We start from the raw sequence: 17,901 nt of genomic DNA, 5'->3' as shown, positions 1-17,901 counted from the left end.
CGTATACACATACATATATATGTATATACAGTCAAGAAAATTAGTATTTGAACACCCTGCTATTTTGCAAGGTCTCCCACTTAGAAATCATGGAGGGGTCTGAAATTTTCACGGTAAGTGCATGTCCACTTTATGAGAGATAACCTAAAAAGAAAAATCCAGAAATCAAAATCTATGATGTTTTAACAATTTTTTTGTGTGATAAAGCTGAAAATAAGTATTCAAACACCAACATTAATATTTGGTAGAGTAGCCTTTGTTTGCAATTACAGAGGCCAAACGTTTCCTATAGTTCTTCACAAGGTTTGCATAGACTGCAGGAAGGATTTTGGCCCATTACTCCACACAGATCTTCTCTAGATCAGTTAAGTTTCTGGGCTGTCGCTGAGTAACACAGACTTACAGCTCCCTCCAAAGATTTTCAATTGGATTTAAGTCTGGAGATTGGCTAGGCCACTCCAGAACCTAGATATGGTTCTTACAAAGCCACTTCTTGGTTTTCCTAGCTGTGTGCTTTGGGTCATTGTCATGTTGGAAGATCCAGCTACAACTCATCTTCAATGATCTGACTGAGGGAAGGAGGTTTTTGGCCAAAATCTCACAATACATGGCTGCAGTCATCCTTTCCTTAATTAATACAGTCGTCCTGTCCCATGAGCAGAAACAAACCCCCAAAGCATGAAGCTACCACCTCCATGCTTCACAGTAGGGATGGTGTTCTTGGGATGGTACGCATCATTCTTCTTCCTGCAAATACGCATAGTGGAATTACAACCAAAAAGGTCAATTTTGGTCTCATCTGTCCACAAAACTTTCTACCATGACTCCTCTGGATCATCCAAATGGTCATTGGCAAACTTAAGACGGGTCTTAACATGTGCTGGTTTAAGCAGGGGAACCTTCCGTGCCATGCATGATTTCAAACCATGACGTCTTAGTGTATTACCAACAGTGACCATGGAAACAGTGGTCCCTGCTCTTTTCAGGTCATTGACCAAGTCCTGCCGTGTAGTCCTGGGCTGGTTCCACACCTTTGTTAGCATCATTGAGACCCCAGGAGGTGATATCTTGCATGGGGCTCCACTCCCATTGAGATTGGCTGTCATGTTTAGCTTCTTCCATTTTCTAATGATTGCTTCAATAGTGGACCTTTTTTCACCAAGCTGCTTAGCAATTTGTCCAGAGTCCTTTCCATCTTTGTGGAGTTGTACAATTTTGTCTCTGGTGTCTTTGGACAGCTCTTTGCTCTTAGCCATGCTGAATGTTTGGGTCTTACTGATTGTATGGGGTGGACAGGTGTCTTTATGCAGCTAACGACCTCACACAAGTGCATCTGATTCAGGATGATACAGTGGAGTGGAGGAGGACTTTTAAATGCGGACTAACAGGTCTTTGAGGGTCAGAATTCTAAGTGATAGACAGGTGTTCAAATACTTATTTTCAGGTGTATCATACAAATAAATTGTTAAAAAGTCATAGATTGTGATTTCTGGATTTTTCTTTTTAAGTTATCTCTCATACAGTGGACATGCACCTACCGTGAACATTTCAGACCCCTCCATGATTTCGAAGTGGGAGAACTTGCAAAATAGCAGGGTGTTCAAATACTTATTTTCTTGACTGTATATATATATATATATATATATATATATATATATATTCTCCAGAAAACACAGAGTGAGATGTTTACCTCTTGTGCGAAACACAAATGCATAAAATGACTTAACACATTAAAATGACTAGTAAAACATTTATAACACAACAACCAACTTCTAAAACATTAAAAACGACTCCAAAACACATAAAATGACTCCGAAGAGATGCACAGTGACAGCTAAAACGTAAATTACTCCTAAAACACATAAAGACTCCTAAAACACGTAAAAAACCCATAAAACACGTAAAAAATACTCCTAAAAACACGTAAAAAGACTCCTAAAACAATTTAAAAACAGAATGAGGTGTTTGCATCCTTTGCAAGCACATACACATGGTGGCCTTGTAGGTGAACAGTGAACGTGAATGGAAGACTTGAAGGATAAAATAATTTACGGCTGCGCATCATCAGTAGTGTTCCTCTGGGTCACTGGGTGTTTCGGCTTTTAACACTATATATCCTCTCCAGAGGCGGCCAGCTACAGGATGATCAGACCAGAGCTTGCGACCCAAGTCCAATTAGCCATGAGAGTCACCTTGTTGGCAGACATATCAGGGGACTATGCATGGCAGGGGCGTCCGTAAGGGGTGTAACGGTACACAAAAATTTCGGTTCGGTACGTACCTTGGTTTAGAGGTCACGGTTCGGTTCATTTTTGGTACAGTAAGAAAACAACAAAATATAAATTTTTTGGTTATTTACCAAATTTGTAAACAATGGCTTTATCCTTTTAACATTGGGAACACTATAATAATTCTGCCCACGTTAATCCACATTAAAATGCCTCAAATTGTTGCTTAGATTAAATAAAATGGCAAAATGTTTCTTCTACATATAAAAAGTGCAACATTGAACAGTTTCAAGTCAACTCATCATGCTTAATTTATCACAGCATTTGGGAAGCCTGTAGTTGATTTTTATTATGTAAATGTTATATTTTTATCAACATGTGACAGCAGGGACCATGCCATTCAAAACTAGGTTGCTACATTACTAATGATTGATGTAACTATAGCTGAAAAAAATAGTACAATAGCAATAGGAGAGACTATTCATCCCTGAACATCATGGAGTTCATGTAGGCTTAATGATGCAGTTACATTACTATATCAACTATCACAGAGAGAAACTCTTCATTAAACATAATATCCTTTTTTGCTGCTTCAACGCAGCTCAATAAACACTGTCCGTAACACACACGCACACGCACGCACACACACACAGCACAATGAGCTAACAAGCACACCGCAAAATGAGCTAAGATTACGCTAAAAACTAGAGGTGTAACGGTACACAAAAATTTCGGTTCGGTACGTACCTCGGTTCAGAGGTCACGGTTCGGTTCATTTTCGGTACAGTAAGAAAACAACAAAATATAAATTTTGGGGGTATTTATTTAACAAAATTGCTAAATCTTCCACCAAAAATATTTTCCTTAGTGAAAAATTTGATGTGAAGTAATCGGAAACTTGGATAGGTCAATAATTCATAATAAAATTGATTTTGATTCAGTATTATGTTTTGAGCAAAATAAAAAATAAAAAAAAACAGCTTTGTTTTACAAGTCAACGTTGCAACTTTTTCTAAATTACATTTAGCCTTTAAGCTTTTGTATTTCACTTTTATTTGTTTATGTTTATTTTAATAGTATTTTTAGAATGTGTTGTGGGCTTTTAAAACATTAGCTGTGGGCCGCAAATGGCCTCCGGGGCACACTTTTGACACCAATGCTATAGATAATAAAAAATCAAATCTGAAATCTATGGGTAAAAAGCAGTCTGGCGACGCATGCGCATTTATCATAACTCTCTCGCTCTCTCTCTCTCTCTCTCTCTCTCTCTCTCTCTCTCCCCCTCCCTCACGAATGTTGCCTGCGCACACATTTTTTTTTTTTTTTTAACACCTTCTTAACCCTGAACGTACTTTGAAAATACACGCAATCCTAACTTAAAATGTCGGACATTTGAGGCATTTAAGAAACTCCACCTGTACAGCCCCGCAAAAGCGGACATGACCGGTGAAAAGAGGAGGTATGGTCAGTTTATTGTAGCCCACGGTCGCTGCTAGCATGCCGTGTGTTGTTGTTTTTTTTGATTGATTGAAACTTTTATTAGTAGATTGCACAGTGCAGTACATATTCCGTACAGTTGACCACTAAATGGTAACACCCGAATAAGATTTTCAACTTGTTTATAAGTCGGGGTCCACGTTATTCAATTCATGGTGCCTCGGTGTACATTGTTTACACAACGTGCGGTGCGCTACTTAATATGTCCGTGTGGAACTCGTTCGATACGCCTCCGAACCGAACCGAAGCCCCCGTATCGAAATGGTTCAATACAAATACACGTACCGTTACACCCCTACTAAAAACTAATTAGCCTTCACCTCAAGCCAGGACTGCAAGTGAGCTGAGCTGCAGTTTGTTTCCAGAATACCGCTATGGTTGTAACCAATCAGATGGTTGTGTGGGTGGGACAATGCTGGGTGTTGTGTAGTAGACTGAGGCAGAAAGCAGAGCAGCTTATTAAGACTTTAGCTTAGGCGGCTTCTTCATATATTGGTGTGGAAACTAGTTCGGTACACCTCCGCACGGAACCGAAAACCCTGTACCGAAACGGGTCAATACAAATACACGTACCGTTACAGTCCTAAATATATGTATGTATGTATATATATATATATATATATATATATATATATATATATATATATATATATTTATATTAGGGCTGCGAATCTTTGGGTGTCCCACGATTCGATTCAATATCGATTTTTGGGGTCACGATTCGATAATATATCGATTTTTTTTTATTCGATTCGATTTGATTCTCGATTCGAAAACGATATTTTTACGATTCAAAACGATTCTGTATTCATTCAACACATAGGATTTCAGCAGGATCTACCCGTCTGCTGATATGCAAGCAGAGTAGTAGATGTTTAAAAAAAAAAAACTTTTTTAATTGTAAAGGACAATGTTTTATCAACTGATTGCAATAATGTAAATTCGTTTTAACTATTAAACGAACCAAAAATATGATTTATTTTATCTTTGTGAAAATATTGGACACTGTGTTGTCAAGCTTATGAGATGCGATGCAAGTGTAAGCCACTATTGTTCTTTTTTTTTATATATAAATGTCTAATGATAATCTCAATGAGGGATTTTTAATCACTGCTATGCTGAAATTTTAACTAATATTGATAATGTTGTTGATAATATACATTTTTGTTTCACTACTTTTGGTTTGTTCTGTGTCGTGTTTGTGTCTCCTATCAATTGCTCTGTTTTGCAGTTCTGAGTGTTGCTGGGTCAGGTTTGGTTTTGGAATTGGATTGCATTGTTATGGTAGTGCTCTGTAGTGGTTTGTTGGATTGATAAAAAAAAATAAAAATCGATTTTTTTAAAAATGAGAATCGATTCTGAATCGCACAACGTATTCGAATCGATTTTTTCACACACCCCTAAAGTATATATATATATATATATATATATATATATATATATATATATATATATATATATATATATATATATATACATATATACATATATACACACAAGGTCCTGCAGTCCTGGGTTCAAATCCAGGCTCTGGATCTTTCTGTGTGGAGTTTGCATGTTCTCCCTCTGAATGCGTGGGTTCCCTCCGGGTACTCCGGCTTCCTCCCACTTCCAAAGACAGGCACCTGGGGATAGGTTATGGCAACAATAAATGGGCCCTAGTGTGTGAATGTGAGTGTGAATGTTGTCTGTCTATCTGTGTTGGCCCTGCGATGAGGTGGCGACTTGTCCAGGGTGTACCCCGCCTTCCGCCCGATTGTAGCTGAGATAGGCGCCAGCGCCCCCCGCGACCCCGAAAGGGAATAAGCGGTAGAAAATGGATGGATGGATGGATATATATACACACATACATATACATACATATATACACATATATATATATATATATATATATATTAGGGGTGGGCAAATTAATGCGTTAATTACGCGTTAACTCATTAATCTATTAACGCCGACAATTATTTTATCGCACATTTGCGTATGTTGTTTACATGCTTTTATTTTTTTAACGCCTTTTCTTAAAAAGATGGCATCTCCCGGATGTACTTCGGCGTCGAGGGGCTTTTGCTAGAGATGGAACATTTGGCAAAAATACCGGACAATTCTGCAAATTTCATGGCTGGCTTACAGCGTGGTCACTCCGGGATCACTTACGACCGCCAGACAATTCTGGATGTGGATAGATCGGGCCGTTTTGGACTGAATGAGGCGTGCTTGCTAGACCGGCTAGCTAGCATGGGAATACTTTGCCGGCTACATCCAGCGGCCTGTGAAGCAGCGGAGTATATGTGTTGTCTGTCTATTCATCAATAATGCAGACCAGGAGTGTTGGATGAGTTCTTAACGTTTGCTTTCAGAGCGTGCATATCACAACATACAAGATGCCGTCATGGCGACAGAACCTATACCGGGCTACCGCGCATGCTCGTCACTCCTGTTGCATGCTGGGTAGGGTAGTTCTTTTTTTCCCTGGCTCATAACATCACAAATAGTACCATGTATATGTGTTCAGTTTATCAAAGCACCAAGCAAACAATCGGAAAATTCCCATCATATCAATTCCTAGATATGGTCATAATTATTTTAAGTGCACTACGCAGAATAAACACAACATTATAAATATTGCTACTACGGATAATTTGATCAAAAATTCCCTAAAACAGCCCACTACCTATAATATAGGTTTTTTAAACATAAGACCCTGATAAAAAAAAAAATTCTGCTGTTACCTCAGAAATTGCCTGTTCAGATGTTATGATTGTGGCTCAGAGATTTGTAAGTAGATTATATTTATTTTCCATAACAAACAGGATAACTTAAATACCCTGGCAGTGGCAATAAGCTTAAATGTTTGTATTTACATTTTTTGAGTTGATTTTCATAAAATATGCTATTTAACTGCTACTGTTTACCAAGTACTGATTTAAATTGTGTTTGCACAACAAATGTTTTGGCGATTTTGTTCATGTGGGAGAATATTCCAATAAAGGTGCATTACACACTACTTTTGAATTCATTATTGGGCTTTGCGTATACAATGCAGTTAATCGTGATTAATCGGAGAAATAGTGCGATTAACTTCGATTAAAATGTTTAATCGTTGCCCAGCCCTAACATATATATATATATATATGTTTATATATATATATATATATGTGTGTGTATATATATATATATATATATATACACATATATACATATGTATATACACATATATACATATATGTGTATATAAGGGGGACATGACAAAAAAATGTATTTTAATTAGATTCGGGCGGGTGGCGGTTGAACCATCCGGAAATATTTGATATACATGGTTCTGGGATCGGTGTCCTTTGCCATTCAAAGAGCCATATAAGACCCGTGTGACAAAGCGAAGAAGACAATAGGAGACGCTAATATTCTCTAGAATGACTGCCAGCAGTCACCCAGATAATAAGTATTAGGGCGTGCTATGAAGCCATTGACTTTGTTGCCTTCTACAGCATGTACGATCTGCTTGTTAGTCCAGCGTCATGTTGTGTGTGGCTTCCGCAGCAACACGCACACGACTGCAATGCATACTGGGTGACACAGAGTACACTAATGGTTGTGATATAAACAATTGTAACACTCTTAGTAATATGCGCCACGCTGTGAAGCCACACATAACAAGATTGACAAACACATTTCGGGAGACCATCCTCTCAGTAACACAACATAAATGCAACACAGCAAATACCCAGAATCCTTTGTATCCATGATACTTCCTGACTATTTAGGTAAGGTGGGCGGGGTTGGGGTCGCGGGGTTATAAAATATATTCAGGAAGTGTCACGGATACAAAGGATTCTGGGTATTTGTTGTGTTGCGTTTATGTTGTGTTACTGTGAGGATGTTCTCCTGAAATGTGTTTGTCAATCTTGTTTGGTGTGGCTTCACAGCGTGGCGCATATTAGTAAGTGTTAAAGTTGTTTATAACACAACCATCAGTGTACTCTGTATCACCCAGTATGCCTTTCAATCTTGTACGTGTGATTGCGGAAGCTGCACACAACATGTTGCCGGACTAACAATCGGTTTGTACATGTCAAAGGCAATGGCTTCACAGCACGCCCATATTCTTGTCATCAGGATGAACGCCAATTGGATATTTGTGAGAACGTTAGCGGCTCCAATTGTCTTCATTACTCTGTGAAACGGGTTTAAATAGCTCTGTGAGTGGTAAAGTTGGCCAACCTCTGATGTATTTCAGCAGGCGGGTGGCGGGCGGTTGCGGTTCTGATAAAATGTTGGTTCGGGTGGACGGCGGGTGGATGACGACTTTGGTGATGCGGTTGCGGATGATATAATTGCCTATCCGCGCATCTCTGATATACACATACAGTATATATATATATATATATATATATATATATATATATATTAGGGGTGTAACGGTACACGATAATTTCGGTTCGGTACGTACCTCGGTTTAGAGGTCACAGTTTGGTTGATTTTCGGTACAGAAAGAAAACAACAAAATGTAAATTTTTGTGGTAATTATTTACCAAATTTGTAAACAATGGCTTGATCCTTTTAACATTGGGAACACTATAATAATTCTGCCAACGTTAATCCACATTAAACTGCCTCAAGTTGTTGCTTAGATGAAATAAAATGACACAACTTTTCTTCTACATATAAAAAGTGTAACATTAAACAGTTTCAAGTCAACTCATCATGCTTAATTTATTACAGCATTGGGGAAGCCTGTAGTTATTTTTTATTATGTAAATGTTATATTTTTATCAACATGTGATAGCATGGACCCTGCCACTCAAAACTAGGCTGCTACATTACTAATGATTAATGTAACTATAGCTGAAAATTCATCCCTGACCACCATGGAGTTTATGTAGGCTTTATGATGCACTTAAATTATTTTATACACTATCAGAGACAGAAACTCTTAATTTAATATAATGTCCTTTTTTGCTGCTTTAACACACCTCAATCAACACACACACACACACACACACACACACACACACACACACACACACACACACACACACACACACACACACACACACACACAGCAAAATGAGTTAACGTTTCGCTAAAAGCTAACCAGCCCTCACCTAAAGCCAGGACTGCGAGTGAGCTGAGCTGCAGTTTGTTTCTAGAAGCTCCACAGGCTCATAGTGATGTTTAGAAAGTATTTGACTTGGAATATAATTTGGGGAGAGTGAGTTGCTCCCCTGCTAAAGACCTATCTGCTCGACATCGACACTGAAGCCCTGACGACATGCGTTCTGAATACGCATTGCTGATTGGCTTTGTATGTAACCAATCAGATGGTTGTGTGAGCGGGACAATGCAGGGTGCTGTGTACAGACAGAGAGGCAGAACGGAGCGGAGCAGCTTGTTAAGACTTTAGCATAGGCGGCTACTTCATATGTCCGTGTTGAACTCGTTCGGTATTCCTCCGCACCGAACCGAAACCCCCGTACCGAAACGATTCAATACAAATAAGTCCGGTTATTTCTTCAGTTAAAGAGCGTGATGTAGACAAACACTATGAGTCAGTCTATATAGAGCCCAAAATTTTTCTAAGTCAATTACTGTGTATTGTTCTAATGTTTGGAACCTTGACACAGGAAAATGTTTATTGACAATCAAGTAATATGTCTTCCTTTAAACATTATTTTTGCAGTTTTATGCATTTAATGTATCAAATAAAAAACTGAGGAAAAATTGCAATTGCGTTTTTTTCTCCAAATCCCGCAACCCTACTGTGGATCGCGTTTTTTTGCAGTTCCTTTTGCACAATGTGTGTGTTTGTGTATGTGTGTGTGTACCTGCATACACATTAATGTGAAGGACAGGAAGACAGAAGTGAGGAAGCCATGCTGCTCGTGGAAGTACGTTTTTTGATGATGTATATACAGTCGTGGTTAAAAGTATACAAACACTTGTGAAGAACATAATGTCATGGCTGTCTTGAGTTTCCAATAATTTTTAAAACCCTTATTTTTTTGGGATCGAGTGATTGGAGCACATACTTGTTGGTCACAAGAAACATTCATGAAGTTTGTTTTTTTATGAATTTAATATGGGTCTACTGAAAATGTGACCAAATCTGTTGGGTCATGAGTATACATACAGCAACATACATGATCAATTTTGGTGATGTAGAAAAGTTACAATCAAATCAAATTAGCTCCATGGCATTGCCTCTTAACTTCATGTGAGTGATTATGATCGACGACACCTGTTGACTTCTCTGAACCCGTTTATAGGGCTCATGTGATGCAGTCATTAGATTGTTACAAAAGCGACAATGGGCAAGTCAAAGAAACTCAGTACGGATCTGAAAAAACAAATCATTGACTTGAACAAGTCAGGAAAGTCACTTAGAGCCATTTCAAAACAGCTTAAGGTCCCAAAAGCAACTGTGCAGACAATTGTTCGTAAATATAAAGTACATAGCACAGTTTTGTCACTGCCACGATCAGAAAGAAAACGGAAGCTATCACCTGCTGCTGAGAGAAAATTGGTCAGGATGATCAAGAGTCCTGACCAAAGAATTGGAAGCTGCTGGAACACAGGTGTCAGTGTCCATAGTCAAGGGTGTTTTGCATTGCCATCGACTGAGAGGATACCATGCAAGAAGGAAGCCCTTGCTCCAGGAGTGACACCTTAAGGCTTGGCTAAATGTTGCTGCTGATTACATGGACAAAGATAAGACCATTTGGAGGTAAATTCTGAAGGTAGATTAAACATAAATTGAGCTGTTTGGCCACAATACCCATCAATATGTTTGGAGGAGAAAAGGTGAAGCGTTTAATCCCAAGAACACCAATCCTACCGTCAAGCATGGTGTTAGTAGTATTATGCTCTGGGCCTGTTTTGCTGCCAATGGAACTGGTGCTTTACAGAGAGTAAATGGGACAGTGAAAAAGGAGGATTACCTCCAAATTCTTGAGGACAACCTAAAATCATCAGCCCGGAGGTTGGGTCTTGGGCTCAGTTGGTTGTTCCAACAGGACAATGACCCCCAAACTCACGTCAAAAGTGGTAAAGGAATGGCTAGATCATGCTGGAATTAAGGTTTTAGAATGGCCTTCCCAAAGTCATGAACATGTGGACAATGCAGAAGAAACAAGTCCATGTCAGAAAACCAACACATTTAGATAAACTGCACCAATTTTGTCAAGAGGAGTGGTCAAAAAAATCGACCAGAAGCTTGCCAGAAGCTTGTCGATGGCCACCAAAAGCGCCGTATTGCAGTGAAACTTGCCAGGGGACATGCAACCAAATATTAACATTGCTGTATATATACTTTTAAACCCAGCAGATTTGGTCAAATGTTCAGTAGACCCATAATAAATTCATAAAAGAACCAAACTTCATGAATGTTTTGTGTGACAACCAAGTATGTGCTCCCATCACTCGATCACAAAAAATAAGAGTTGTAGAAATTATTGGACACTCAAAACAGCCATGACATTATGTGCTGTACAAGTGTATGTCAACTTTTGACCACAACTGTATATTTTGGGCATGGAAACAGTAGTGTTTAACTATAATCTTTATGGCTGTTCCGATCTTGCAGCTGCCAATTAAGATCATATACGAGTGATATTGGCAGATACATGTAAATGTTTTACGGTGAGTGCAATTTGACAGCGTGACAATATCAACGAATTACTGGTGAATTAAAATAATTCCTTAAAATCTTTTATTACACACACATTTACACATAATAACTAAACCTAAGTAAAAATTATTATTTATATTTTAAATCATGAAATGTTTTCCTTTGAAAGACCAATGTGTAAACATTGACCTTGTCCTCCAGTGATAATAAACTTGTAACAAATAGCATTTATAGGCCTCAATGTAGGATTATTAAATTAGGGGAGCGGCGCCACACTGTGTATGGACACAAAGAGTTAGCTGGTAGCTGGGGGACCACAAACAAATAAAGTTTCAGCCAGAGAGGATCGGTTTTTGTAATTGGCACTGAAAGGCATTCATCGGCATCATACTTTTTTACGGGACTCGGCCGATACAGATCTGTAGCCGATCGGCACATCCTTAGTTAACATGACCATTAGGATAATGATTTCCTTGGACTAGTTCAGGTTTCAAAACGGTTTTCCGACACAAACAGAAATGGAACAAACCTTGATGAATACAATTGACTTTACCTGCAGTAATATGTATACAACGCTGCAATTTGATTGTGTTATTCTTCCAACTATAGTGTCTTCAGGGGGTAATAGTGCTATTCAACCCGTACCTTATTTATTTACTCTTACCTTGCTACTGATCATGTCAGTAACACGGGCCTGAGGATTCTGTCCTGCTTTGGACCTGACCATCACATAGACCGCATTAACTCCTGGGCATGACCTTAGCAGTTTCTCCAGCAAGACCTTCAGTAGTAAAAAAAAGGAAAGAGTTATTGTTATTGTCTGCTGAAGAGGGTCCAGGAGCACAGGGACCCAAAAGTTGTGCTAGCAATCCACAAAATGTTGTATAAGTCCTAGCAACAACAGTGATTAAAGGTTTATATGCAAACTTTTGGCTACAAGTATTGTGTATTTAAAGTACAATTACTGAGTGTGTCGTTATAGTGATGCTTGTTTTTGTCTTTTTCTCAGTTTTTAGCTGCAGCCCCAACAATGATCTGGATGCCACAGTCGCCGTTGCTCACCGCTGCACAGGAAGTTAACTCTCTAGTCAATGACAGCTGTGTGGTTGCTCCCTTTCAAGAATACACTGCCCCTAGTTTTTTGGCTAACATCTTTAAATCACACACAAAATAGCATAAATAATAACAATAATAATAATTAAGCCTTCGGTCTTGGGTTCTAGCGTGAAATACCTAATTAGTGGCTTTAGTTATGTTTTGCACTTGTGATATTTTTACTTAGGGGCAAACATGTGGGTTCCAGTGTGAGACTATTTGAGAAGCTCTTATTTCAACGGTGCATCTTAAAAAAAATTATCCAATGAAACTAGTGGGCTAAAGCTAATGAGAGCTGCAATCTAAATATATCGCAAACTAGCAGGAATCAAACATACTTTAATCTTTTTGTAGAGTGGAATGTTATAAAATAGTTTAATCAAGTAAACAAACAGAATAATGGTAGTTATGAAAAACAATAACCTATGTAACCACTGAATATTTAAATATGATATGGATGTGCTGTTGTGCTCCTGGTCAAATTGTTTATTGAACTTGTGCGGTCTCACGGGCCAAATTAAATAGGCCGGCAGGCTGCATTTGGCCTGCAGGCCTTAGTTTGGACACCACTGAGTTAGCGAGACCAATTACTGTTATTTTATGTCCTGGTGAGATTCAGATTTTTAATGGATTAAGCCATTACATTTATTTCATGAGGCCTCAGAATATTTTTGACTTTACTGCTCCACCTTACAGAGCTCTTTATAAGGCCAACATTGTTCCACTGTTGTCCAGAATTCAGGGAGATTTTGATCGCTGGTCTTTACCTAATTTATCCACAGTGGCTCATGCCAACTCTGTTCAAATGAATGTACTTCCGCGATTTTCCTATTTTTTTCAGTGTGTCCAATTTTTCTCCCTCAGTCCTTCTTTCGTAAATTAGGTAGTCATTTTTCAGATTTGATTTGGAATAAAAAGATTCTCAGGTTACATAAACAATATTTGCAGAGACCCAAATTGCTGAATTAGCGCTACTAAACTTTAGATTTTACCACTGGGCCACCAACATTAGAAATCTTAAATATTGTTTGCGATATGAAGCATTGATCCCCCTCTGTTATGGCTGGTTATGGAGGCGAACTCAATTAAACTAGTATCTCCTAAGGTCCTGGTTCACTCTCCTATCCACTCTTCCACTTAAATGAAAAATCTAATCGTGAAAACCTCATTCAGAATTTGGGTTCAGTTTAATCTCTATTTTGGCTTACAGACTATTTCTAGTTACACCCATCACTGCTAACCATGCCATCCCTCCCTCTCTTGTCAATAGTGCATTTTTAAGATCAAGCCTGGGTATCAGCAGCATTAAAGATTTATACGTTGACAACATTTTTGCCACTTTCCAACAACTTTGTGATAAATTGACATTCCCTAATCAACATTTTTTGGATATCTACCGATCTGCAGCTTTGTTTGTAAAACTTTTCCTTAGTTTCCAGATTTACGACTGATACAGTTTTAGATATGTTTCTGACACCGCTTCCAACCATACAAGTATCAATAACACATATTTACAACCAATTTTTTCTTTCACGCCCTGAGTCTCTAGATTCAATTAGGTCACTGGGACGTACCCTGTCTGGGGAGAGATGGATAGATTTAACACTCGTTGTGTTAAATTGAGTTGAGTGGTATTTTTTTTGGCTACACGTGGTAGCCTCAATAATTCATAAAGTCAAGTCATGAAGTCAAGCTCATGATGCAGTAAGTTAAACTAAACTTAACTAAGCGGACACATTTGTTACTGGAAACTTTCTAAAACGCTTTTGCCTTGGAGACATTGTATGTGTAAGTAATTTGCAAGTAATTATTCGATACTTGTTTATATTGACGACTGTGTTATTTTAGACTGCTATAGTGTTCAATGAAGGACACTTATTAGATATGTCTCGCTTGTGTGCTATTTTGTGCTTAGCTGTTGTGTAGCTGTTAGCTACTAGTAGCCAATAGCATACCATGTTTATCTTTTGTAATTAACTAAAATATAAGAAAACACCTACACTGTGTACTTATTGGAGGACATTTAGATGTTAAGTGTCTGTCCAACTTTGCACAGGTAAACACACTGCAAAACTGCTTGTATCAAAACAATAATATCGGAAGGTTTAGATGCAATAAAATATAATCCCACTTTTTTTTGCTGATATCTAGCATTTATGTACACATTTTACAGTAAAGAATTCTTGAAGTTTTTGATATCCATTATCATTATTGAATTATTTGTGTACCATTAAGAGTTGAGTTTGTTCGCCTTTTCGCTATTCGAACAAAGTTCACATTCATTCTTAACCATTGTTTGTAAATGTAAATTTCAAATCACCCGGATAATAATGCACACGCTGTATGTGCCATGGCCTGAAAAAGCAGCTATCCATCCAACCATTTTCTACCGCTTGTGCAGCTGAAAAAGCATATTGCGTGTAAAATACAATCATTGCCTGGTAGCACACATTGGTTGAGTTTCACCTCGTGACTAATGGTAACAGCTGTACCTTTCCCATGAAGCCAGTTGCTCCAGTGATCAGCACATTTTTCCCTGCATAGTATTCTGGTATGTTCATCATGTCTGTTTGGGTTTGGTTGACTCCTCAACACCACTTCTCCTGTACAATTTGGATAAAAAACAACAAATGATTATATTGTGCACTACATACTGTAATCTTCTTGAGCTATATCTCTTCACCTGCTTGGATAAACATTTCCTGATGAAGTGAATTATATTTATATAGCCATTCTTCTCTAGAGACTCAAAGCACTTTACATAGTGAAACCCCTGACCTACATATTTAAACTACATTTAAACCAGTGTGGGTGGCACTGGGAGCAGGTGGGTTAAGTGTCTTGCCAAAGGACAAAACGGCAGTGAAGGACGCCGAAAGGGGGGATTGAATATGGAACCCTCAAGTTGCTGGCACGGCCGCTCTAACAACCGAGCCACGGCGCCCCTAATGTTTGAATTCTGCTTAATCACTGAAACTTTTTAAAGCAGTCAAGTTCATCAATAGCAGTTCAACAATGTTGTCTGTTAGATTGAAAAACCCTTGAATATTGATTGATTTAAACTTTTATTAGTAGATTGCACAGTACAGTACATATTCTGTACAATTGACCACTAAAGGGTAACGCCAGAATACGTTTTTCAACTTGTTTAAGTCGGGGTCCACATTAATCAATTCATTTTAATATATAAATGACAACTGCCCAAGAACTCGCTGGGGCTAAAATCTTACATTTCCAGCTCAAAATAACTATAGCCAGTTATGCATTAAAAAAGTCAATCACTCCTGTTATTGATAAAGAACATGTTTTACATAGGCTCTCAATAATACGCTCTGTATGTTAGGGGTAGAACAGTTTTCGGTTAAGTTGTAGAGTACTTAAAATCCCAGTATACCATACATTCCAGTAGTAAAACATTATCATGTATAACTTGTGGTACAAAAATATCTTTAAAAACTTTAGAATGGATTAAAGCTCTGAGCCTTGAATTAGATAGATAGATAGATAGATAGATAGATAGATAGATAGATAGATAGATAGATATCTGATAGATAGATAGATAGATAGATAGATAGATAGATAGATAGATAGATAGATAGATAGATAGTACTTTATTTATTCCGTCAGGAGAGTTCCTTCAGGAAAATTACAATTTTCAGCACAATCCCATTCAAGATCAGACAAACATTACAGGGAGACAGAACAGGATCGCTGACGGGTCTGCCGGCTTCCAGCGCCCCTTACAAAAAAGATGACATACAGGTAAACAGGGGGGGGTATACAAAAAAAATAGAAGATTAAAATAAAAGAAGAAAAAAAATCGGTCTTAGCCTAGGCCCTGGAGTGGGGGTGCAGACTGAGGCCAAGGGAAAAAAACAACAACTCATAGAACACGTATCAAAGAACACAGAGGACATTAAAGCAGCAGATACAACCAGACACTTCTACATACAGCTATGAATAAAAAATAAAATAAACATATACACTGTGGTGGCCTCTGTGGTGTTCCACGCCATCATCTGCTGGGGAGGAGGGAGCATGGCCAGAGACAGAAGTAGACCCAGCAAAGCAACCAAGACAGCCGACTCCACTCTCGGCCAATGTCCAGTCCGCATGGATGAGCGAGGATACGTCCAAGGTGACTGAGGTGTCCGACACCTGCTCACCCAGTCAAGACACCGCCATGCCTCTCCGTCCCAGCGCTCAGTGCTAGCTCCACAGTCCTGTCCCCTCATCCGCATCTCCTCCAGTACATCCAAACAGACTCTGGTGTAGCAGAGACCCAGCAGCTGGTCTCCATGGCCAAAAGGCTCCCGGGAGGCAGATCCAGAAGTCCACAAAAAAAGCACCACCCCTTGTCACACAGTCCCAGAGGGTCCCGGACCAGAAGGCAAAAAAATATAATAACACATGAAAACAAGAGGGAAACACAAAAGGATGACACAAGAGCACAGAGCTCCTGCCTACAGCAGCCATTACAGCAGCGCCATCTTGGAAAAAAAAATTTGTGTAAGTCCCGGAGAAATAGCACCCAACCCTAACGCTACGTGTCGCACGGTGCTTGGACACAGTTGCAGTTTTGGCCGCCGTTGTCATAGCTAACACTAAATCACTTTACCGCTCACATGGCTATATACGTAGCTTTTTCACTTGTCGAACCAAAATGAAAACAAATAGTTGCACAGAACATTTTTGGTAGCACAGAAAACAAATAGCAATACAAAATGTCTTAAATATCACAATTTCATTGTTAAAACTCAATGCACGCATGTGCACTCAGACATAAACGTAATGCGATCATAAGGCCTACTGTAATGCTCAACTAAACAGAGCATATCCCTACTCTGTGTTATTACTGTCGCTAAAACAATACATTTTTGCCCATAAATGCAAATATCCATTGACGTAACTTAATATCTCCACCATGCCTTGATTTAAAATTTTCGGGACTGATGGGGATCCATCCAGCACGTAGGAACAGTAGTTTTTGCATACAAGGATCCCAACTTGAGGTGTTTTGAAATAAGAACAGTGGAAAAGCCTTGAAAACAATTTAAGAAAAGTCAAACAATCTCCAATTTTCTTTAAAAAACATTTAGCTTTGTTCAATTCTTCAGCTAAGAAAAACACAAAAGAACAAAATGTGAAATAAAGTGCCCTGGCTTAAGAAGTCATGTTTAAACGTCAGCAGCAACATGAAAATAATTTACCTTTAACAATGGTGTTTTTTAGGTAAACATTATTAAAGGAAATACACACAAATATCTTAGCGAGGAACACCAACCTGCTAACCCGACTCTCGTTTGATCTTTGTCGTTTGCTGAGCTCCACACATTGATCTGGGAGTTCTCAATAGATGTATTTCAGAAATTATTGTAAATGATTGGATAAACCACTTGTATGTCATCTTGAATGACGTGCTACTTCAACCACTCACATCGTAATCAACCCGTGACG

General features: G+C 38.6%; 1 protein-coding gene across 3 annotated transcripts in view; it reads right to left on the bottom strand.

The window, feature by feature from the left end:
* Nucleotides 1–17,901, bottom strand: part of far1 (fatty acyl CoA reductase 1) — an 86,059-nt gene that overhangs the window by 42,202 nt on the left and 25,956 nt on the right. For all 3 annotated transcript variants that reach the window (XM_061894897.1, XM_061894896.1, XM_061894898.1), the window contains 2 exons: nucleotides 14,937–15,047; nucleotides 12,014–12,130 (listed from right to left, as the gene is read on the bottom strand). In XM_061894897.1, coding sequence (XP_061750881.1) covers nucleotides 12,014–12,130; nucleotides 14,937–15,008 — 189 coding nt within the window. In that variant the 5' untranslated portion in view covers nucleotides 15,009–15,047. The remainder of the gene's footprint in view (nucleotides 1–12,013; nucleotides 12,131–14,936; nucleotides 15,048–17,901) is intronic.

The sequence above is a fragment of the Nerophis ophidion genome, linkage group LG03 (assembly GCF_033978795.1).
Source record: "Nerophis ophidion isolate RoL-2023_Sa linkage group LG03, RoL_Noph_v1.0, whole genome shotgun sequence".
In the NCBI taxonomy this organism is placed as follows: Eukaryota; Metazoa; Chordata; class Actinopteri; order Syngnathiformes; family Syngnathidae; genus Nerophis; species Nerophis ophidion.
This window is presented reverse-complemented; position numbering and strand designations above follow the sequence as displayed.